Here is a 15,212-nt window from a genome sequence, read left to right on the forward strand (position 1 = left end):
GAGCTTGGCATTGGAGGCAGAGTGTGGTGGTATCATCAGTGAGATATGAGTCGACAACAGGCAGTTGAGATTGTTGTAGGGCCCCAAGCCTGAGAAGTGAGGTTCTTCCAGACAGTGAAGACATTAAGTGTGTTTCCCGTTTCAAAGGTCAGTGTTTGAAACCTAAACAAATAATGTAATAAAACAAAAACATTAATGGAATGGAATATATAATACACAAGCCAAAAAACAAGGGCACCAACAGGTAGCAGAGAAGGGAAAAAAAAAAACACACTTTTGATCTAACTGGTGACAAATACATAATGTTGCCAAAAAGTGATGTTTTTGCTGCAGCAGTAAACTCTATCCCAAGTTAAGAATTACGGAGAGGAGCCACAATGAACTCAGCGCATGCTCCCCTTCATGTTCTTAGCACTAATTCTTGACGCCAGCACAGCCAGCCTGGGAGCACCGTGCCTGGGCCAGCCCTATGGCTGGTGAGGGCACTGTCCATCCCAGAGCGACCCTGGGCTCCCAGCTCTTCCCACCACGTGGAGCAGCCTCGCTCCTGCTGCTCCCTCAAAAACGTAGACTGTTTATGAACATCATTATCCGCAAAGCAGAATTAAAGTTAATTCTATTGCAGGTTGACAGATGCTGAATAATAAGCCAAAAACAAATCTCGAAGGAAGGAAAATAAATGCCTACGGTACCTGGATCAATATCTCAGCGTACAATGCTCCAGGGAGAGAGGCTGTACAAAATCTCTGAATGTTTAACCGCTTGTATGTGTTTCTGTGGAGAGAGAAGTGCCAGATTAGTTTTTCAGTGATTAGTATCATGTCCTTGGCTGCTCAGTATTTTTATCTTAGCAAGCCCAAGATGTATTTTGGTTTAGGCCCCAGAAGTTACCAACTCTAATTAGTGAATTAAAAGAAAAGGAATGGAGTGTGTTAAGAACTATGGAGAGATTTTCCAAGATTGTTTATGAACCTATCTTCTTTGCTTGTTGGTTAGCATTAAGCACCTATTAACTCCGTTGCAGGAAGGTGATGGATGATTAAACTGTGTTAGATGGAAGTGATTACGTTGTCTTATCCCTGTCATGGAAAAATTCACCGGGACACAGAGGAGGGAGGAAATTGTCACACAGATGCCAGGAAGTTCTGCTGGAAGGTATATGAAATTGTTTTTCTCCCTGCAAAAGAGCTTTATCCCACCCAGGATCCACCTGGATGCCCCAGACTTGCTTTGAATTGAATTGTTTTCACCTTGGAAAGCTGTTGCCCCAGCATTGCACCTGCATGGCCCACTGCAGGTCTACTTGACCTGGATTTTGAAAGCATCCCTGAAGACACTGAGAAGCAAGCATCTCGCCCCTGTCGTGACTGCTAACACAGAAGCAGGGTTTTATTGCAGGGACTGGTGCACAGTTTCCTGCTGGCCAGCAGCCAGGAGCTTGCTTCCTCCAGGTAACAAACATCCCTGAGTGCTCTCTGTGCTGCCACTCCACTTTACGGAGATTTGCAGTGGACACCGTGTGGCAGACCCCTCTGTCATAACTTTCGTCTCTTGTGCCATCAGAGAACCGCCCTGGGGACACGGGGCCGAGACGTCTGTGTGCGAGCATGTGCGTGCGCCTCTGTGCACACAGCTGTGTTTGTTTTATGTTGTATATAGAAGAAAATAAGATTATTTATGTTCTAATCATTATGTGTTCCCTGAGCGAAATATTTTCTGCTCTGATTTATTGCTCTCTTTAGACCTGCCCTCAAGCATTGTTTTTATGTTTGGAGCTGATCACATTTTTTTTTCCCATTTGGAAATGGAAATCTTAAATCTAATGGCGTGTTAGATGAAAAAAAAAAAAAAAGTACTTGGAGGAAGGAGGAGTTTCACTTCTCTGTTTTCCTTTTTTTTTTCTCTCCCATCTTTCCTTTTACCCTTTCTCCTACTTTATCTCTGAAAATGGAAGGAAAAGCAGTATCTGGAGAAAAGGCAGGAACATTTTTTTTCCTCATTCTTTCATTAAGAAATTGGAAGAAAATCAAAAGATTTAGCACAGAAAACATCCACCACAAAAAGTACCTGTCATTTCCAGGTTAGCATTGTTGTGCTGTTGATCAACAGCATCCAACCAGCAGATCTGTGTAAAATAAAAACGCATGTGCACTGTATCTGGCATTTATGAGTGACTACAAATATATATATATATGTTTACTTCATAGTGCTTTACAATGGTTATGTAGGTGTTTTAGAGCTTCTTTTTATTTTTATCTCACAAATATCAAAAATTAAGGTTCTCCCCACCGTTCATTTGCTAGAGGACTTCTCTGGGGACCAAAGAAGTGACATGAATTTTGTAGGCAGAAGATAGAGGAGAATGCAAATCTTTAACAAACTGAGCTTTTCTCCCCTATATTTTTCAGGAGTTTTGGCTCAATCTCAGAAGAGCTTTCACACAGTCTGAATAAAATTTCTTCTAAAATCCTTTCTTTAAATCTTTCCCCTTTACTCCATTTTTAAAATTCTCCTCAATGGCTCCGGATTCCTTTCTGTTTTGAGGTGTGAAATCTCTGCAGCTCTATTACCTACACAGCAAAAAGAGCATGAACAAGGATTGGGGGGTGGGGTTGAGGGGGAATTAAGATAAATCCATCATCCAGCACTATGCCACGAGAAAACAAAAAATTCCAGAACATATATTTTTTCCCCTCTTATGGGTCACATCTATCAAGCAAGAGAAAATCCTGTGCTATTGTATTTGGTTTCTGAGGTGGATGAACAAACTACCCTGGCTGTAGCCTCCAGGGATGTTGTCACCAAACAAATGCTGCCATTAAAAGTGTTGGTAGGAGGTCCATTAGGAAATGAAAGGAGAAAAACAATTTGGGGAGGGGGGTGGGGAGGCGGGTAGGAAAAGTAGCTAACATAAATCTGGAAGTATAGCTTGGGTACTCTTAAATTAGAAATCTTTAGGAGGTCTCCCACACATCACTGTAAGATTGCAAGCTTGCTAAAGAATTTTTTGAGCTGTGCAGTGCTCCAGATACGCTTCACATCCTCCAGCTTTTCTATTCGTTTCTTGCTAAGCTTCTCGATGGCTGTAAGCCTCTGTCAATTAACTCCCCAATGTCTCTCTGGGCAGTGCCTCGGTGCTCCTCTGCCTCCCCTTCCTATTCTCTTAGTTCCTCGGTACCGCTTCAATCCCATATCTCAGCTGCTCAAGAGGAAAGAAAATTAGCTTAGCGGATTTCTCCTCTTCTCCATCAGCTGCCCCTATTATTTAACCTCATTAAGAAAAAAGCTTACCCAGATGTGAAACTAAAACTAAGGCTGATGGAGTTCAGGAAGCGTTTGGACAAGGCTCTCAGACATATGGTCTGATTTTTGGGCGGTCCTGTGTGGAGCCAGGAGTTGGACTCGATGATCCTTGTGGGTTCCTTCCAACTCGGGATATTCTATGAAATACTCGGGATGTTCTGTGAAAAAAATAACCATAAATTATTATTCCCCAGTACCTTCAGCGTTAAGACTAGAATTAATCTCGGTTTGAAACTAAAATAATGCAGAAGTCTTGTCGTGCCTGCTGTTCCAGAACAACAAATTCTGAAGATTTCTGATAGTCAGAAATCAGGTGCTTTTGTGTAAAGGCCTCTAGAGGTCACCAGAACCTAATTAATAAGGCAGAGCGAAGCCCAAATGGGAAGCGTAAATGGCTTTGTTTTGATTGAGACTTCACACCTTTGGGTCTGTCTCCCTCTTGCAAGGAATCCAGCCATCATTAGATTGCGAATAACATCAAATGCCGGCAAAGCCGTAACCTCCTGGAGAGGTTTCACTACAGAGAAGCCAGGTCCCTTTTGTGTAAGAAAGCAGAGCCCCCAGCTTGGCATCTCTCATCAGAATCTCACCTGCACGCTTCTGTGACAAAACCTGCCCCGCACAGCTGGAGTCTGGGCTCCCTCGCCTCCCACGGGTGACGCCACACATGTGTAAGCCCAGTAGATGCCTTAAGTGTCACCAAACCGTGAGGGATGCCAGTTCGTTCCCTAGTGCTAATGCACAAAAGCAATGACTCAAAAGAGAGCGCTGGCTGTGTGTACATATTAGGTAATTGGTAAAGACTTTCCTATGTATATTTTTACCCTGCGAGTTATGATCTGAAAAGGCAGGAATCCCTGTAAAGAGTAAAGTTGCCTTCCAGGTCACCCAGTGGTATTTCTACAGAGGAGGTTTATAGAGGATCTACAATTTAATTATGATTAAGTGGTTGCCGTGAGGCCAGAGACCTCATCTGCTTCGTGTAAGCGCAGAAGGAAAAGCTCAAGTAATTTTCTTGGAGCTCTCTCCAGGGTTGAGGAATGAGGCAGGCTGGGGAGAAGGGAGCCGGGTACAGCTGAGGAGAAATATTTATTACAAGACAGCAAACAGAAGCCGGTCCTTTCAGGAGAAGTTCCTCTGAAAAGAGCAAAGGTATTTGTTTTGGGAGCAGTCACTGGAATGGAGGCCTGTGGTGTCTCTCCAGAGGCATTTTTGTCTCTGAAAAGCTAGAAGAGTTGAATACAGCCAAGTGACCCATACCTCACAGGGTCACTACGAGTGGTGTGGAAGGCTACTGGGAGGGGATCCTCACACAGAACGCCTTCGCTGTTTGATGCAGGATACTGCCGGCCCAGGGCAGGGAGGTTTTTCAGGCTATGCAGCAGGAAGTGAGGAGGTGCCCCATTAACTGTCTGCAGTCACTTCCACCTTTCTGTCAGTGGTCCTCCCTTTGCCTCAGTGGCAGCAGGTGGCTTGCACCCATTGTGTCCTGCTCCGGGAGCAGCAGCTGGCAGTAACAGGATTGCCCTGAGCGTGCTCGCCAAGATTAGCACACATGTTATTTTTGCAGACTGGAACTGTGACGCCGCAGCCTGGCTGGACTCTGCGTGTCGGTTCCTAATCCCATGCAAAGCCCTGCAGAAGTCAGCCAGACCATAAACAGAGGAATGTGCCCACCTGAAGGAAACCAGGATTATTTTCATCGTGGCATTCCACTCCCAAAGAGGAAATGCTCCTAAGAGTCTTACAGCTATGCTTTATGTTCTTGCCTTTCACTTGAGAGAGATGCGTGGATAGAGTTAGGGGCTTTCCTTCTTCTCAGTTCCCTTTTCCAGGTGGGGTCCTGCAGAACCCTTGCTTCCTCTTCCCCCTCTCCAAACAGCAGTCTCATCAAAATTTCTCTCTGGTTGTCATCTGTAACAAACAGAACACCGCCCCTTTTGCTATTTACAGTGAGATTAACCTTTAGCAAATTAGCCAGTGAGTGTCACGAAAGGATTAATTAAGACAGCACACCCTTGACTTGTTCCCACCATGCAAGCGGTGTGCTGAATTTGCAGCAGCATACCCATGGCTCTGCCAAAAACCTTCCACAATGGAGCCCGTATTTTTTTTTTTTTTCCATTTTACGTTATACTGACAAATTGGCCAACCACAGGGAGATGCATGAGGAGGGGCTCTGACAGACACAGGCCAGGGGAAGCAGCTGTGGTGACAGACGACCTGGCCTTCCCTGACGTGTGTGCTTCACCTCTGCTACCCTGGTAGCAAGGATGGGGGGGCCGTGCCTCAGCCACCTCAACTTGATGTTGTAGCTTAAGCAGCCAAAGAAGGAAGTTGCTGCCAAAATATCAGGCTGTGATGCACAGCAGCTGTGGTCTGGACATGTAGCCTATTTTGCCTAGTGCTGTCAGATTCGATCCAGCTTCCCATACGCGTGTCTAGGAGGAATGATGCATGCACACAGAGGCCAAGGCTTCTGGAAAGCCTTGGACCTCTGGCCTTTGCATAGCCGAGTTGATCTGTGCAGATGTGCTGGACGTGCCCGGGTTATGTGGACAGCTTTCTGCTTGCTGCCAGGCCTCTGAGAGCTCTCAGGGAAACGAGCAAGTTCCTCAAATTCCAACAGAGAACTCTGGTGGAAAAAGAGGCCTTCTCCAGGGAAATCCAGCATGCTGGCCCGGCCTCTGCTCCTCTTTCCACACAGCTGTAACTCCTGGCAGAGAGGCAGGGCAGACAGTAAAGGCAGTAACATCTTTAGCCAATGCGCCAGAGCTGACGTCCCAAAGCCCAAAACCTCAGGCCTCAAGGCTGCAGCAGGGAATGGTGACGGCACAGCAGCGCTGCTGGTGGACAAAGCCAGGTGGCACCCACACGGGTAGGTGATGTTTCTCCATGCTTTGAGAAGCCCCATGTCTCACGCTGTGCTGTCTGGTGTGGGCTTGTCGCGCTGTGCCTCTGCCACTGCCACATCCTCCTCGTGCAGCAAAATCTCCAAAGGATGGGTTATGGGGAGACAACATCGGCCCAGGGAACGGGGTTTTGTGAGGAGGGAAACAGCCTCACTTCAAAACACAGCACCTCCACTGCCTCCTTGTCACTTGAGCAGCACGGTAATCATTGGTAGTGTCCAGGATTTCTTTTCCTTCAGCACCAAGATTCAAACAGTATCACACATAGTGACCTTGTTGAGACAAACCCTGTTTGGACAGTGTTTTTGATCGCAAATAGGTGTAAACTACTTCCTTGCATTTCTTCAGATCTGTCCGTATTTGAAGTTAATGCAAGTTAAACAAAATATTTAACTTTACTGTGAATTCAGTCCATACTTGGCTGGGTCAGGTAATATAATCCTCTCACTCCTTGATAATCAGTGTTTGGTCAAAGATGTCTCTTACAGCAGGAGAAATCAATTACAAAATTACACCGTCACTGATGCAGTTCTGACATCTATTTACATTTCTTCCCTGGGATGCCCAAACTCTGTTGAGGCTAGAAAATGGGGGAGGCTTTCAGTTTTGCATCCAGCTATGCACCCTAAGGAAAACGTGAGCCCATGCAGAGGTGAGGTCCAGATGCGTACCGTTCCCAGCCGCCTCCTGGTTTTCTCCGACAAAAAAACACTAAGAGCTGTTTTGAGCGATAGTGGAACTGCAACCCTGGGCATGCAGCATGCTCCGACCCAGAAAAAAAACACGTGGCAACACAGCCTGAGGAGTTGCAGTGATACACACGAGTAGTAACAGTTCAGCATTACCAGGAGGAAGGGCTAAAACTGCATCCCTTGAGATGGTGAGCCCAGAACTCTTCACAGCGTTGTGGTATGGACATCTCTAAAAATATTCAGAGTATTCAAAAAGGTGTGGGGAGGAACAAGGGACTGTTCTGGTTTCGGACTCACTGTCCATGTTGCAGCACTGCCTTAGCTGCTATATGTCTGACCAAGCCCGTGATATAATTGAAAGATTGCAACTTCCTGGTGATAGCAGTGCAAGACTGCACCATGAATTAAATAATAATAAAATGAATACAGGGTATAGTTGGTGCAGGATAATAAAATTAATGAGTGTACTAAATCATTACACAACCATGTCTCTTCTTGTGTAATTGATTACTAAGTCCTTAATTAATTTGCTACACAGAATGTGAAAGGGGAGTGACCAATGCAATCTGCTGGATTTATGGGTATTATTTGGAAATTCAGGTAGTTCCTTAAGGCTTGGACTCCTGTCAGATTTAGTAGCAAAAGCTAACAACACTACTGCCCCCACATCTAAGGCCAACAGGAACCGTAAATCAAAATCTCAAGTTAGTCACACTCTGCGTCAATGTAAACCAAAATCAGCAGCAGTTTGTGGTAGTATGTCAAGCTGTAATCTGTCAAACGGGGCTTCGGCTGAGCAGCTGGCACGCTGGCTGTGTGCTGGGGGAATGGCAACCTCCCGCAGGCAGCAGGCAGACAACGGGCTGTGCTGTCTTCAGCCACTGCGGTTAAATCTGACAGCGATCGTGAGTTGGAGCCCTCAGTATGTGGACATCCTGCCTGTAACTGGGGGTGTAACTCACGTTTGTCCTGACGATACTGATGTGGGAAAGCTTCGCTGTCAAGAAATTGGATGCTTAGGTTCAGTTTAAAGTGATTGCTTATGTGAGCCTACACTGCAGATTTGCCATGACCCAATCTCATGCAAAATAGCAGTAAAATAGAGCATCTGTAGCGAAAAGGTGAATTGGGTCAGCAGTGGCGATGTTTTTGGGAAGGAGAAGGGCTTGTGATGCTGAAGACCTAATGGGGTGTTAAAGGAGTTAAGGCACTTTCCATCGCACCTTTCAGGGCATGGCACAAACAGGTGAGGAGCACTAAGACAGTCGCCTCTGCTTTGCGGTATCTCCCAATTACGCCCTAACTAGTATTGGTAAAAATCTGACACAGGCAGCGTGAAGTGGCTGGAGGGTTTTTATTTTAAGTCACTTCCTAGCGTGAACAGCACAGTACAGAAACCTTAAAAAACAATGAATAAATAAATAATAATAAATAAAAAATAAAAATAAATAAAATAAAATAAAATAAAATAAAATAAAATAAAATAAAATAAAATAAAATAAAATAAAATAAAGTAAAATAAATAAAAAATCAGCCACCAGCCCCCTCCTGCACGCAGCAGGTTCAGCACCGATGACTCTTGGCCCCTCCCCCCTCCCCCCCCAGCCGCAGCCGGAACCGCCCGGTTGCCAGGCAGTGACGTCACCGCCGCGCGCCGGAAGGGCCTTGGCGCCGCGGTGACGTCAGCGCCTCCTCCTTTCCCAGCGAGGCCGCAGCGCAGGTAGGAGCGCGGCCGCCATCATCCGCCGCCATCCATCGCCGTCCGGCCCCGCCCGGCGCCATCGGGCCCTCGGCCGCCCGCCCCGGCACTGCCCGGGCCCTGCCCCATCCATCTCCCCGCGCGGGCGGGCCGGGCTGCGCCGCGGATGGCCGCGGGCCGCGCTGCGGCCTAGCCGGGCGTTAATGGCGCCGGGAGGGCCGAGGGGGGATGGGGGGGGGGGGGGGGGGGGGGAGGGAGGGGCGCTGCCCTGTCCTGCCAGGCGCTAACGGCCGGCACCGTCCCGCCGCCTCTGCCCGCAGGGCGCCATGGGCCGCGTCATCCGAGGCCAGAGGAAGGGCGCCGGGTCCGTGTTCCGCGCCCACGTCAAGCACAGGAAGGGCCCGGCCAAGCTCCGCGCCGTCGACTTCGCCGAGAGGCACGGCTACATCAAGGGCATCGTCAAGGTACGGCCGGGGGGGGGCTGCCCGCGGGGAGGCGGTGCGCGGCTAAAGGGGCCTGCGGGCAGCGGCGTTGGGTGGCCTGCGGCCCCCCCAAACCTCACTGTAAGGGATCTGCGGTTCTGTAGGTTGTGCTTAAAGCGGGTTCCTTGTTGTATAGCTTTCTGGTGCTTCGTTAAATCTGTTCCTTGAAACATGAAACTGCAAATCTATGGCTGCGTATCAATAGGAAAGTGGATAGCATGTAGGCAGCAGCACGGTTTTCTGTTAGAGCTTTGCTGATGTAGGAATATGAGCATGCTTCTGTGTCACCTAAAGACTTCTCTGTAATGCGTGAAACATGAGAGGGGAGTTGCCCTGATAGCAGGTTGCATCGTAAGAAAATAAAAAAAAAGCAATTATAAGCACAACCAATTGAAGCAAGGCAGTACTTCCACTTGGGCAGTGACCCAGTGTTTCAGGCAGCGTGCTGTAGCTGTTCTTCAGTTGTCAGTGACTGAGGCCCCAAGCAGTGGCACTGGGTACCTAGCTAGATGCCCCAAAACCTCGCCATTTCGTCATCCTTTCAGAACACGCTCATCTGCAGAGTGCAGGAAGGGTGGATTTTACACTTAAAGTAATTGAGGTTGATGAAAGAAGGAGGTAGGTAGCTTTGATTTAAACTTAAACACCTGAAGGTTTTGCCCAGTAGGACTGAAAAAAGTAGGAAACATGTTAATTGACACTAATGGAAATGGCTTTCCAAGATAATCTACACGTCTGAGGGGTTTCATCACTTCTCTGTAGCCTGTGCATGGTTGTGTGATGGAATCTGAATGTACAAAGATTTGTTCTAGATGGACAGACTTGACACTTTTCAGAGCAAAGAAGAAGCAATAAGTCTCTGCTTCCTCATTTGGGGGCTTAGATAATTTAGTATACTTAATATCAGCAGTTCAGAAACAATTCTGTGCTAAAAAAGACTTAGAGAAATCACTGCATTTGTCTAGCTCTGTCTCCACTGACAAATGCTAGCGTTTGGGTGATTCGTGGTGATGTTGGGCAGTTCAGTAACATCCTGTGGACAGGCCTGATACCTGCAGAACGTCAGGAACAAACCAGTTCGGATCTGGTCACTTTGAAGCAGCACACCTGGCCGGAGTCATTATTCTGCGCCGCGGATACTCGAGGGGGCGTTCTTACGAATGTGAATTTGTTTTCAACTTACTCACCCCAGGAGAAATCAAGGCTTCTCTGAGAAAGGGGTCTCCTCGTGAGAATTACCTTAATAGCGATCATCTTCAGTTTTTGTAACGCTTTGGTTTCTGCAGAACCCGTGGCAAATGCTGTGAGCTGCCCTAAAGCAGGTGTCTGTTCCAACAGGACATCATTCATGATCCTGGCCGAGGCGCTCCCCTTGCCAAGATTGCATTCCGTGACCCGTACAGGTTTAAGAAGAGAACCGAGCTGTTCATCGCTGCTGAGGGGATTCATACCGGGCAGTTCGTTTACTGCGGCAAGAAGGGTGAGTTAAGGCTGAAATCGCCTTGCCTGAGAGGTTTCAAGAAGCATGAAGCAGGTGTCAAGTGAACACAGAAAATTCAGGATGCTTAAGTGCAGTTGTGAGCCTTTACAAAGCAATAGTTGCCAGTTGCTTTAACCAAACATTTCACTCGTGGAGATTGAAGTCTCCTCACGTAGTTTTTTTCCTTATTACTGGCAGTTCTGTCAAGTGTTCGGATTGTTATGGTGCTTACGGGCACGTTCTGCCTGCCTTTGGGTTACGCTGAATGTTGAAACGTGGGTTTTAACTCAGATAACGGGAAGTGCCGCTGCCTGTTGCTGTGGTGGTTCGTGGCGCAGGGCCCCACGTTAAATAGCGCTGTAGTCTGAGTGCTGCCTGGCAGCCCGAGTGAAGCTGTCGCTGCTCTGTGGTTGCTCCTTGCAGCTCAGCTGAACATCGGCAATGTTCTGCCCGTCGGCACCATGCCCGAGGGCACCATCGTCTGCTGCCTCGAGGAGAAGCCCGGCGACCGTGGAAAGCTGGCCCGCGCTTCCGGCAACTACGCTACCGTTATCTCTCACAACCCCGAAACGAAGAAAACCAGGGTGAAGCTGCCCTCTGGCTCCAAGAAGGTGATTTCTTCTGCAAACAGAGCTGTTGTTGGTAAGCAGTGACAACTAGGAACTTGTCTTTTCCCTGAGCTTACGTACGGCCAAGCAAACTGTCAGACGGGGCCACCTTCCCTACACTAGCTGCAGAACAGCAGAATTTAGAGGTGTATGTGACTGGACCCAGGGTTATGCACAGATCTGGTCTGTGCACAGGTGCCTAACGTGTGCCATGCCTACATAACTTCTGCTAGTGGGAACTTCTGAAATTGGGGGATTCTTTGAGCTAGTAAGAGAACAGAGGAGTAGATGCTGATTGCCATTAAGCTGTAACGGAGCTTCTCAGCCTGTGAAACCTGCAGTTCTCTGGGAAAAGTTAGGCAGAAAATGGCGTTAGTGGCTTCCTGATCTTGATGCGCTGACAGCCTGCAGGGGTAGTGCTGAGTGTGCTGAAGCTGCTGTCGGTGCCGTCAGTCTGGTGAAACGCTCTGCAAAGCCTGACAGCGAACAGAAGTACCGCTGTTAGGAAGCAGAGGTTTAAGAGGTTTGTTCTGCACTTGACAGGCAGCTGAGAGATGGCTGCTGAACTTGGTCAGCAGATGACACCCGATGTAGTCCTGGGCAGGTACAAGGTGAGAAAACCATTAGATTCTGTACTGGTGAGACAGAAGCTAGCAGCGTCCCTGCCTCCACATAGGAGACATCAAAATGCATTGTCTGTGGTCTGTTACTCTAATAAAATTGACTAAATAAACGCTGAAATAACAGGCTATTAAACCTCAAAGGACTGGCAAGCCCACTGAGCTCTTCCAGTTCACGCTTTCTTTAGTTGAAAAACTGTGGTTATTGTGACCCAAGAAATTAGAGCAATAAAGCTGGAAATGCTTCAGAAAAAGTGTTAAACTCAGTGCTGCGTGTATGGATTGAAACGTGGTAATTAAAGATTGGAGATCACTTAACGTGCAGCTGCTGTTACATATTGATTTTGTCTGGGTTGGCTGGAAAACATTCATTTGAAAATACAGTTGGGATTATTTGAGGCTGGTCTTCTGAAGCTTATTCTTAGAACTGAATATTACTAGGAATTTAGAGTTGTTCTTAAGCGTTTTCTACCACATCCTGCTTGTTGTATTCGCATGTTACCATTTCTGTGGTGTATTTCAGGAATCGTTGCTGGTGGAGGTCGTATTGACAAGCCGATCCTAAAGGCTGGCCGTGCCTACCATAAGTACAAGGCAAAGAGGAACTGCTGGCCGCGTGTCCGTGGTGTGGCCATGAACGTAAGTCGACTTCCAATCAGTTTTCACTTCAACTTCTTACTGCTTAGGAAGGATTTGTTTGGTGTGGGGAGCAGTTGGGCATACATCTAGAAAGAAAGCCTCACTGCCCGTCCTGTGATTGCACTTGTAATTAGGGTAGTTACCAGCACTCGATAGCTTCTGCATTGTATCAAAACAAGCACTTAAATTTCTTGTTCGGTTTATTGCTGCTGAATGTCACTTTCGTTGTTTGTTATATTCATGGCTCAATTTCTCTTTCCACAGCCTGTAGAGCATCCCTTCGGTGGTGGTAACCATCAGCACATTGGCAAGCCTTCAACCATCAGGAGAGATGCTCCTGCCGGGCGCAAAGTTGGTCTCATTGCTGCCCGCCGTACGGGTAGGCTGCGTGGAACAAAGACTGTGCAGGAAAAGGAGAACTAAAGACCCACTGTGGAGTTCAAAGAATAAATTTTTAAAACACGGCTTGTGTGAAGTCCAAGTTATCTGTTGTTAAAGTGCTGCTAAAAGAGGGGTAACGTGCAACAGGGCAAGGTGCGAGCAGAGGCAAGGTAGCTTTCTCTACACTACCACCTCTATACAGACGTGTGCACAAAAAACAGGCCACGTATTCTTTCAGCCGTCGCTTTCAGTCTGTAAGCTGGTTCTGCAGGCTGGAAGGGTGCTTTCTGTAGGTGCTCGTGTGCCTGGATGCCTCTGAGGCCTGCACTGTTAATGCTGCCCTCCTTGTCCGGGTTGCTTATGCCTGAGAAAACACTACAGGCTCTTCAAGAAATCCCTACAAAGCTACTGCAGCAAAGGAAAGCAACATTCAGGGGTGTGTGTTCCCTGCCTGCCTGCTACGTTGGCATCGCATCCAGGTTACCTGACACTGACTCACTTGCAGGCTTCCTCCAGTCACATCTTTCCCTGTGCTGTATCAGCTCCGGGGTGGCTGGAGGTGCTACCAGAACGGACAGGGATTCCTCCGAGGGCTAGACATTCCCAAAATGAGGTGGTGATCCTTCGAAAGACCCACGATAGAGGGAATCCAAACACATTTGCTCCTCAGAGCAAAATGTTCTTTTCCCCCAGAGGTTCAGGGCACTTCACCTATAATTCCGGTGATCCTGAAATGCCAGAGCCAGACCTCGATATGCGAGTATGGGCTTACATTGACGGACACCCAACAGAAGGCAAGAAGAGAAATATTTTTAATATCCATGTCCTGGTTTCAGTTAGGACAGAGTTAATTTTCCTCTTAGTAGCTGGTAGGGTGCTATGTTTTGGATTAGGATGAGAAGAGCCACCACCAATACCTGGCCACATGACTTGAGAGTGTAAGGTGAGTTTAAAAAAAGGCACAACCTCACACCTTGAAGAATGACACTAGAGCACATTTGGGAAAATTGAGAAAGCAAACTGATAATTGTTTATTTTTATAATCCAACTAACGTCATGGTTTGTGAAAGCTGATTGCTTCATGTTTCTACCGTGAGGTCAGAAGCCCTTGCTTATGTCTGCGTTCTGACACGGAGCTAAATTCAAGACACAATCTCCCAAACAAAATCGGAAGAAGAAAAGCAGTTACAGTATTTAGCGGTCAAATGACCGACTGGGCAAGAGCCAAGCTGAGAGATCACGGTGCTTCAAATGCATCAGGCGTTTGCTTGTGAGAGAGCAGGCCGTTAAGGCTGTCGGTGCAACGACCTGCCAGCACCAACCGACCTGCCAGCACCAACCGCCTTACGTGCACCTAGAGGCCCCTCTGCAGCCACGGCTTCCAGCCACACCCTTGGATCGAGTCCATTCTCGCTCCAAACAGGAACAATTGCTCTGGCCGCACATAACAAAATTGGACTTCAATAGTATTTATAAGCCTCCAACGTGCAGCAAACTTCTTTACTGTTTGCGTCTTATGGGCTTCAGTACGCACAAACTGCTTTGCATTCCAACTGCTTTGGCGAGACGCCTGCCTGGAAACAAAAGCCGGGGTTGTGAAAAGTCCTCAGGAAGCTGTTTCAAAACTTTGTTAATCGTGCTAAGCAGGGAGTGCATGCACTTAGACAAGTAATAAAGCGGTTCTTGGGGCAACACATATTTCAAAAAACACAGGACAGGAATCCCCAAACTGAACTAGAAGAGCAGATAAAAATCAGAGGTGAAATTTTATGTGAAGTGCTTGTAAAAAAAACCTGTGGGAAGCCCGTGTGCACGTGCACACAGGGCAGAGTTTATCACAGCCACACGTGCCAGGCTGCAGGAAGCCCCCCATCAGCAGTAGCGTGCCACAGGGATGCTGAAGATAGCGCAGAGGTCACAGAGTCAACCGGGAGCCCTCAGCCCCAAGGGCTTTGGGCCAAGCCCCTTGGCACACAATGGAGAGGCACAAACAGAGCGGCCTTTTAGGGACGCAGTAGGTACCTACATGCAGGCTGCCGGAGATGCAACAGGACAAAATATGAAAGCGCAATCTCAGAACTTAATTCTTTCAGAGGGGAAATCACTCCAGAGATTTTCGGTCCGGTAATGTGTAATTTACCTCCCACCAGACCCGGCTGCCCAAAACCCCACCCAGCCTGGCCTTGAGCACCTCCAGGGATGGGGCACCCACAGCTTCTCTGGGCAGCCTGTGCCAGGGCCTCACCACCCTCTGAGCAAAGAATTTCCTCCTAATGTCTAGTCTAAAATCTCCCCTCTAAGAATTTCCTCCTAATGTCTAGTCTAAAATCTCCCCTCTTTTAGTTTAAAGCCACCTCCCCCCCCCCCCCCCCCCCGCCTTGTCCTATCATTGTCTG

The 15,212-nt window shown here is 47.8% G+C and overlaps 1 protein-coding gene across 1 annotated transcript; it reads left to right on the forward strand.

The window, feature by feature from the left end:
• The first annotated feature begins 8,512 nt into the window (after window positions 1-8,512).
• RPL8 (ribosomal protein L8) lies at window positions 8,513-12,899 on the forward strand. Its single transcript, XM_048065838.2, has 6 exons — window positions 8,513-8,627; window positions 8,927-9,070; window positions 10,427-10,568; window positions 10,992-11,210; window positions 12,320-12,435; window positions 12,700-12,899. The coding sequence occupies exons 2-6, from the start codon at window positions 8,933-8,935 to the stop codon at window positions 12,856-12,858; spliced, it is 774 nt and encodes a 257-aa protein (XP_047921795.1). The 5' UTR covers window positions 8,513-8,627; window positions 8,927-8,932; the 3' UTR covers window positions 12,859-12,899.
• The last annotated feature ends 2,313 nt before the right edge of the window (window positions 12,900-15,212 follow it).

The sequence above is a fragment of the Anser cygnoides genome, chromosome 1 (genome assembly GCF_040182565.1).
Source record: "Anser cygnoides isolate HZ-2024a breed goose chromosome 1, Taihu_goose_T2T_genome, whole genome shotgun sequence".
Taxonomy (NCBI): Eukaryota; Metazoa; Chordata; class Aves; order Anseriformes; family Anatidae; genus Anser; species Anser cygnoides.

What these genes read in the sequence shown, in the direction of transcription:
- RPL8 (XM_048065838.2), top strand. Translation starts at nt 8,933, where the DNA reads ATGGGCCGCGTCATCCGAGGCCAGAGGAAGGGCGCCGGGTCCGTGTTC. An exon ending in TGCAAACAGAGCTGTTGTTG is followed by an intron (nt 11,211 to 12,319) that starts GTAAGCAGTGAC and finishes GGTGTATTTCAG; the next exon opens with GAATCGTTGCTGGTGGAGGT. An exon ending in TCCGTGGTGTGGCCATGAAC is followed by an intron (nt 12,436 to 12,699) that starts GTAAGTCGACTT and finishes CTCTTTCCACAG; the next exon opens with CCTGTAGAGCATCCCTTCGG.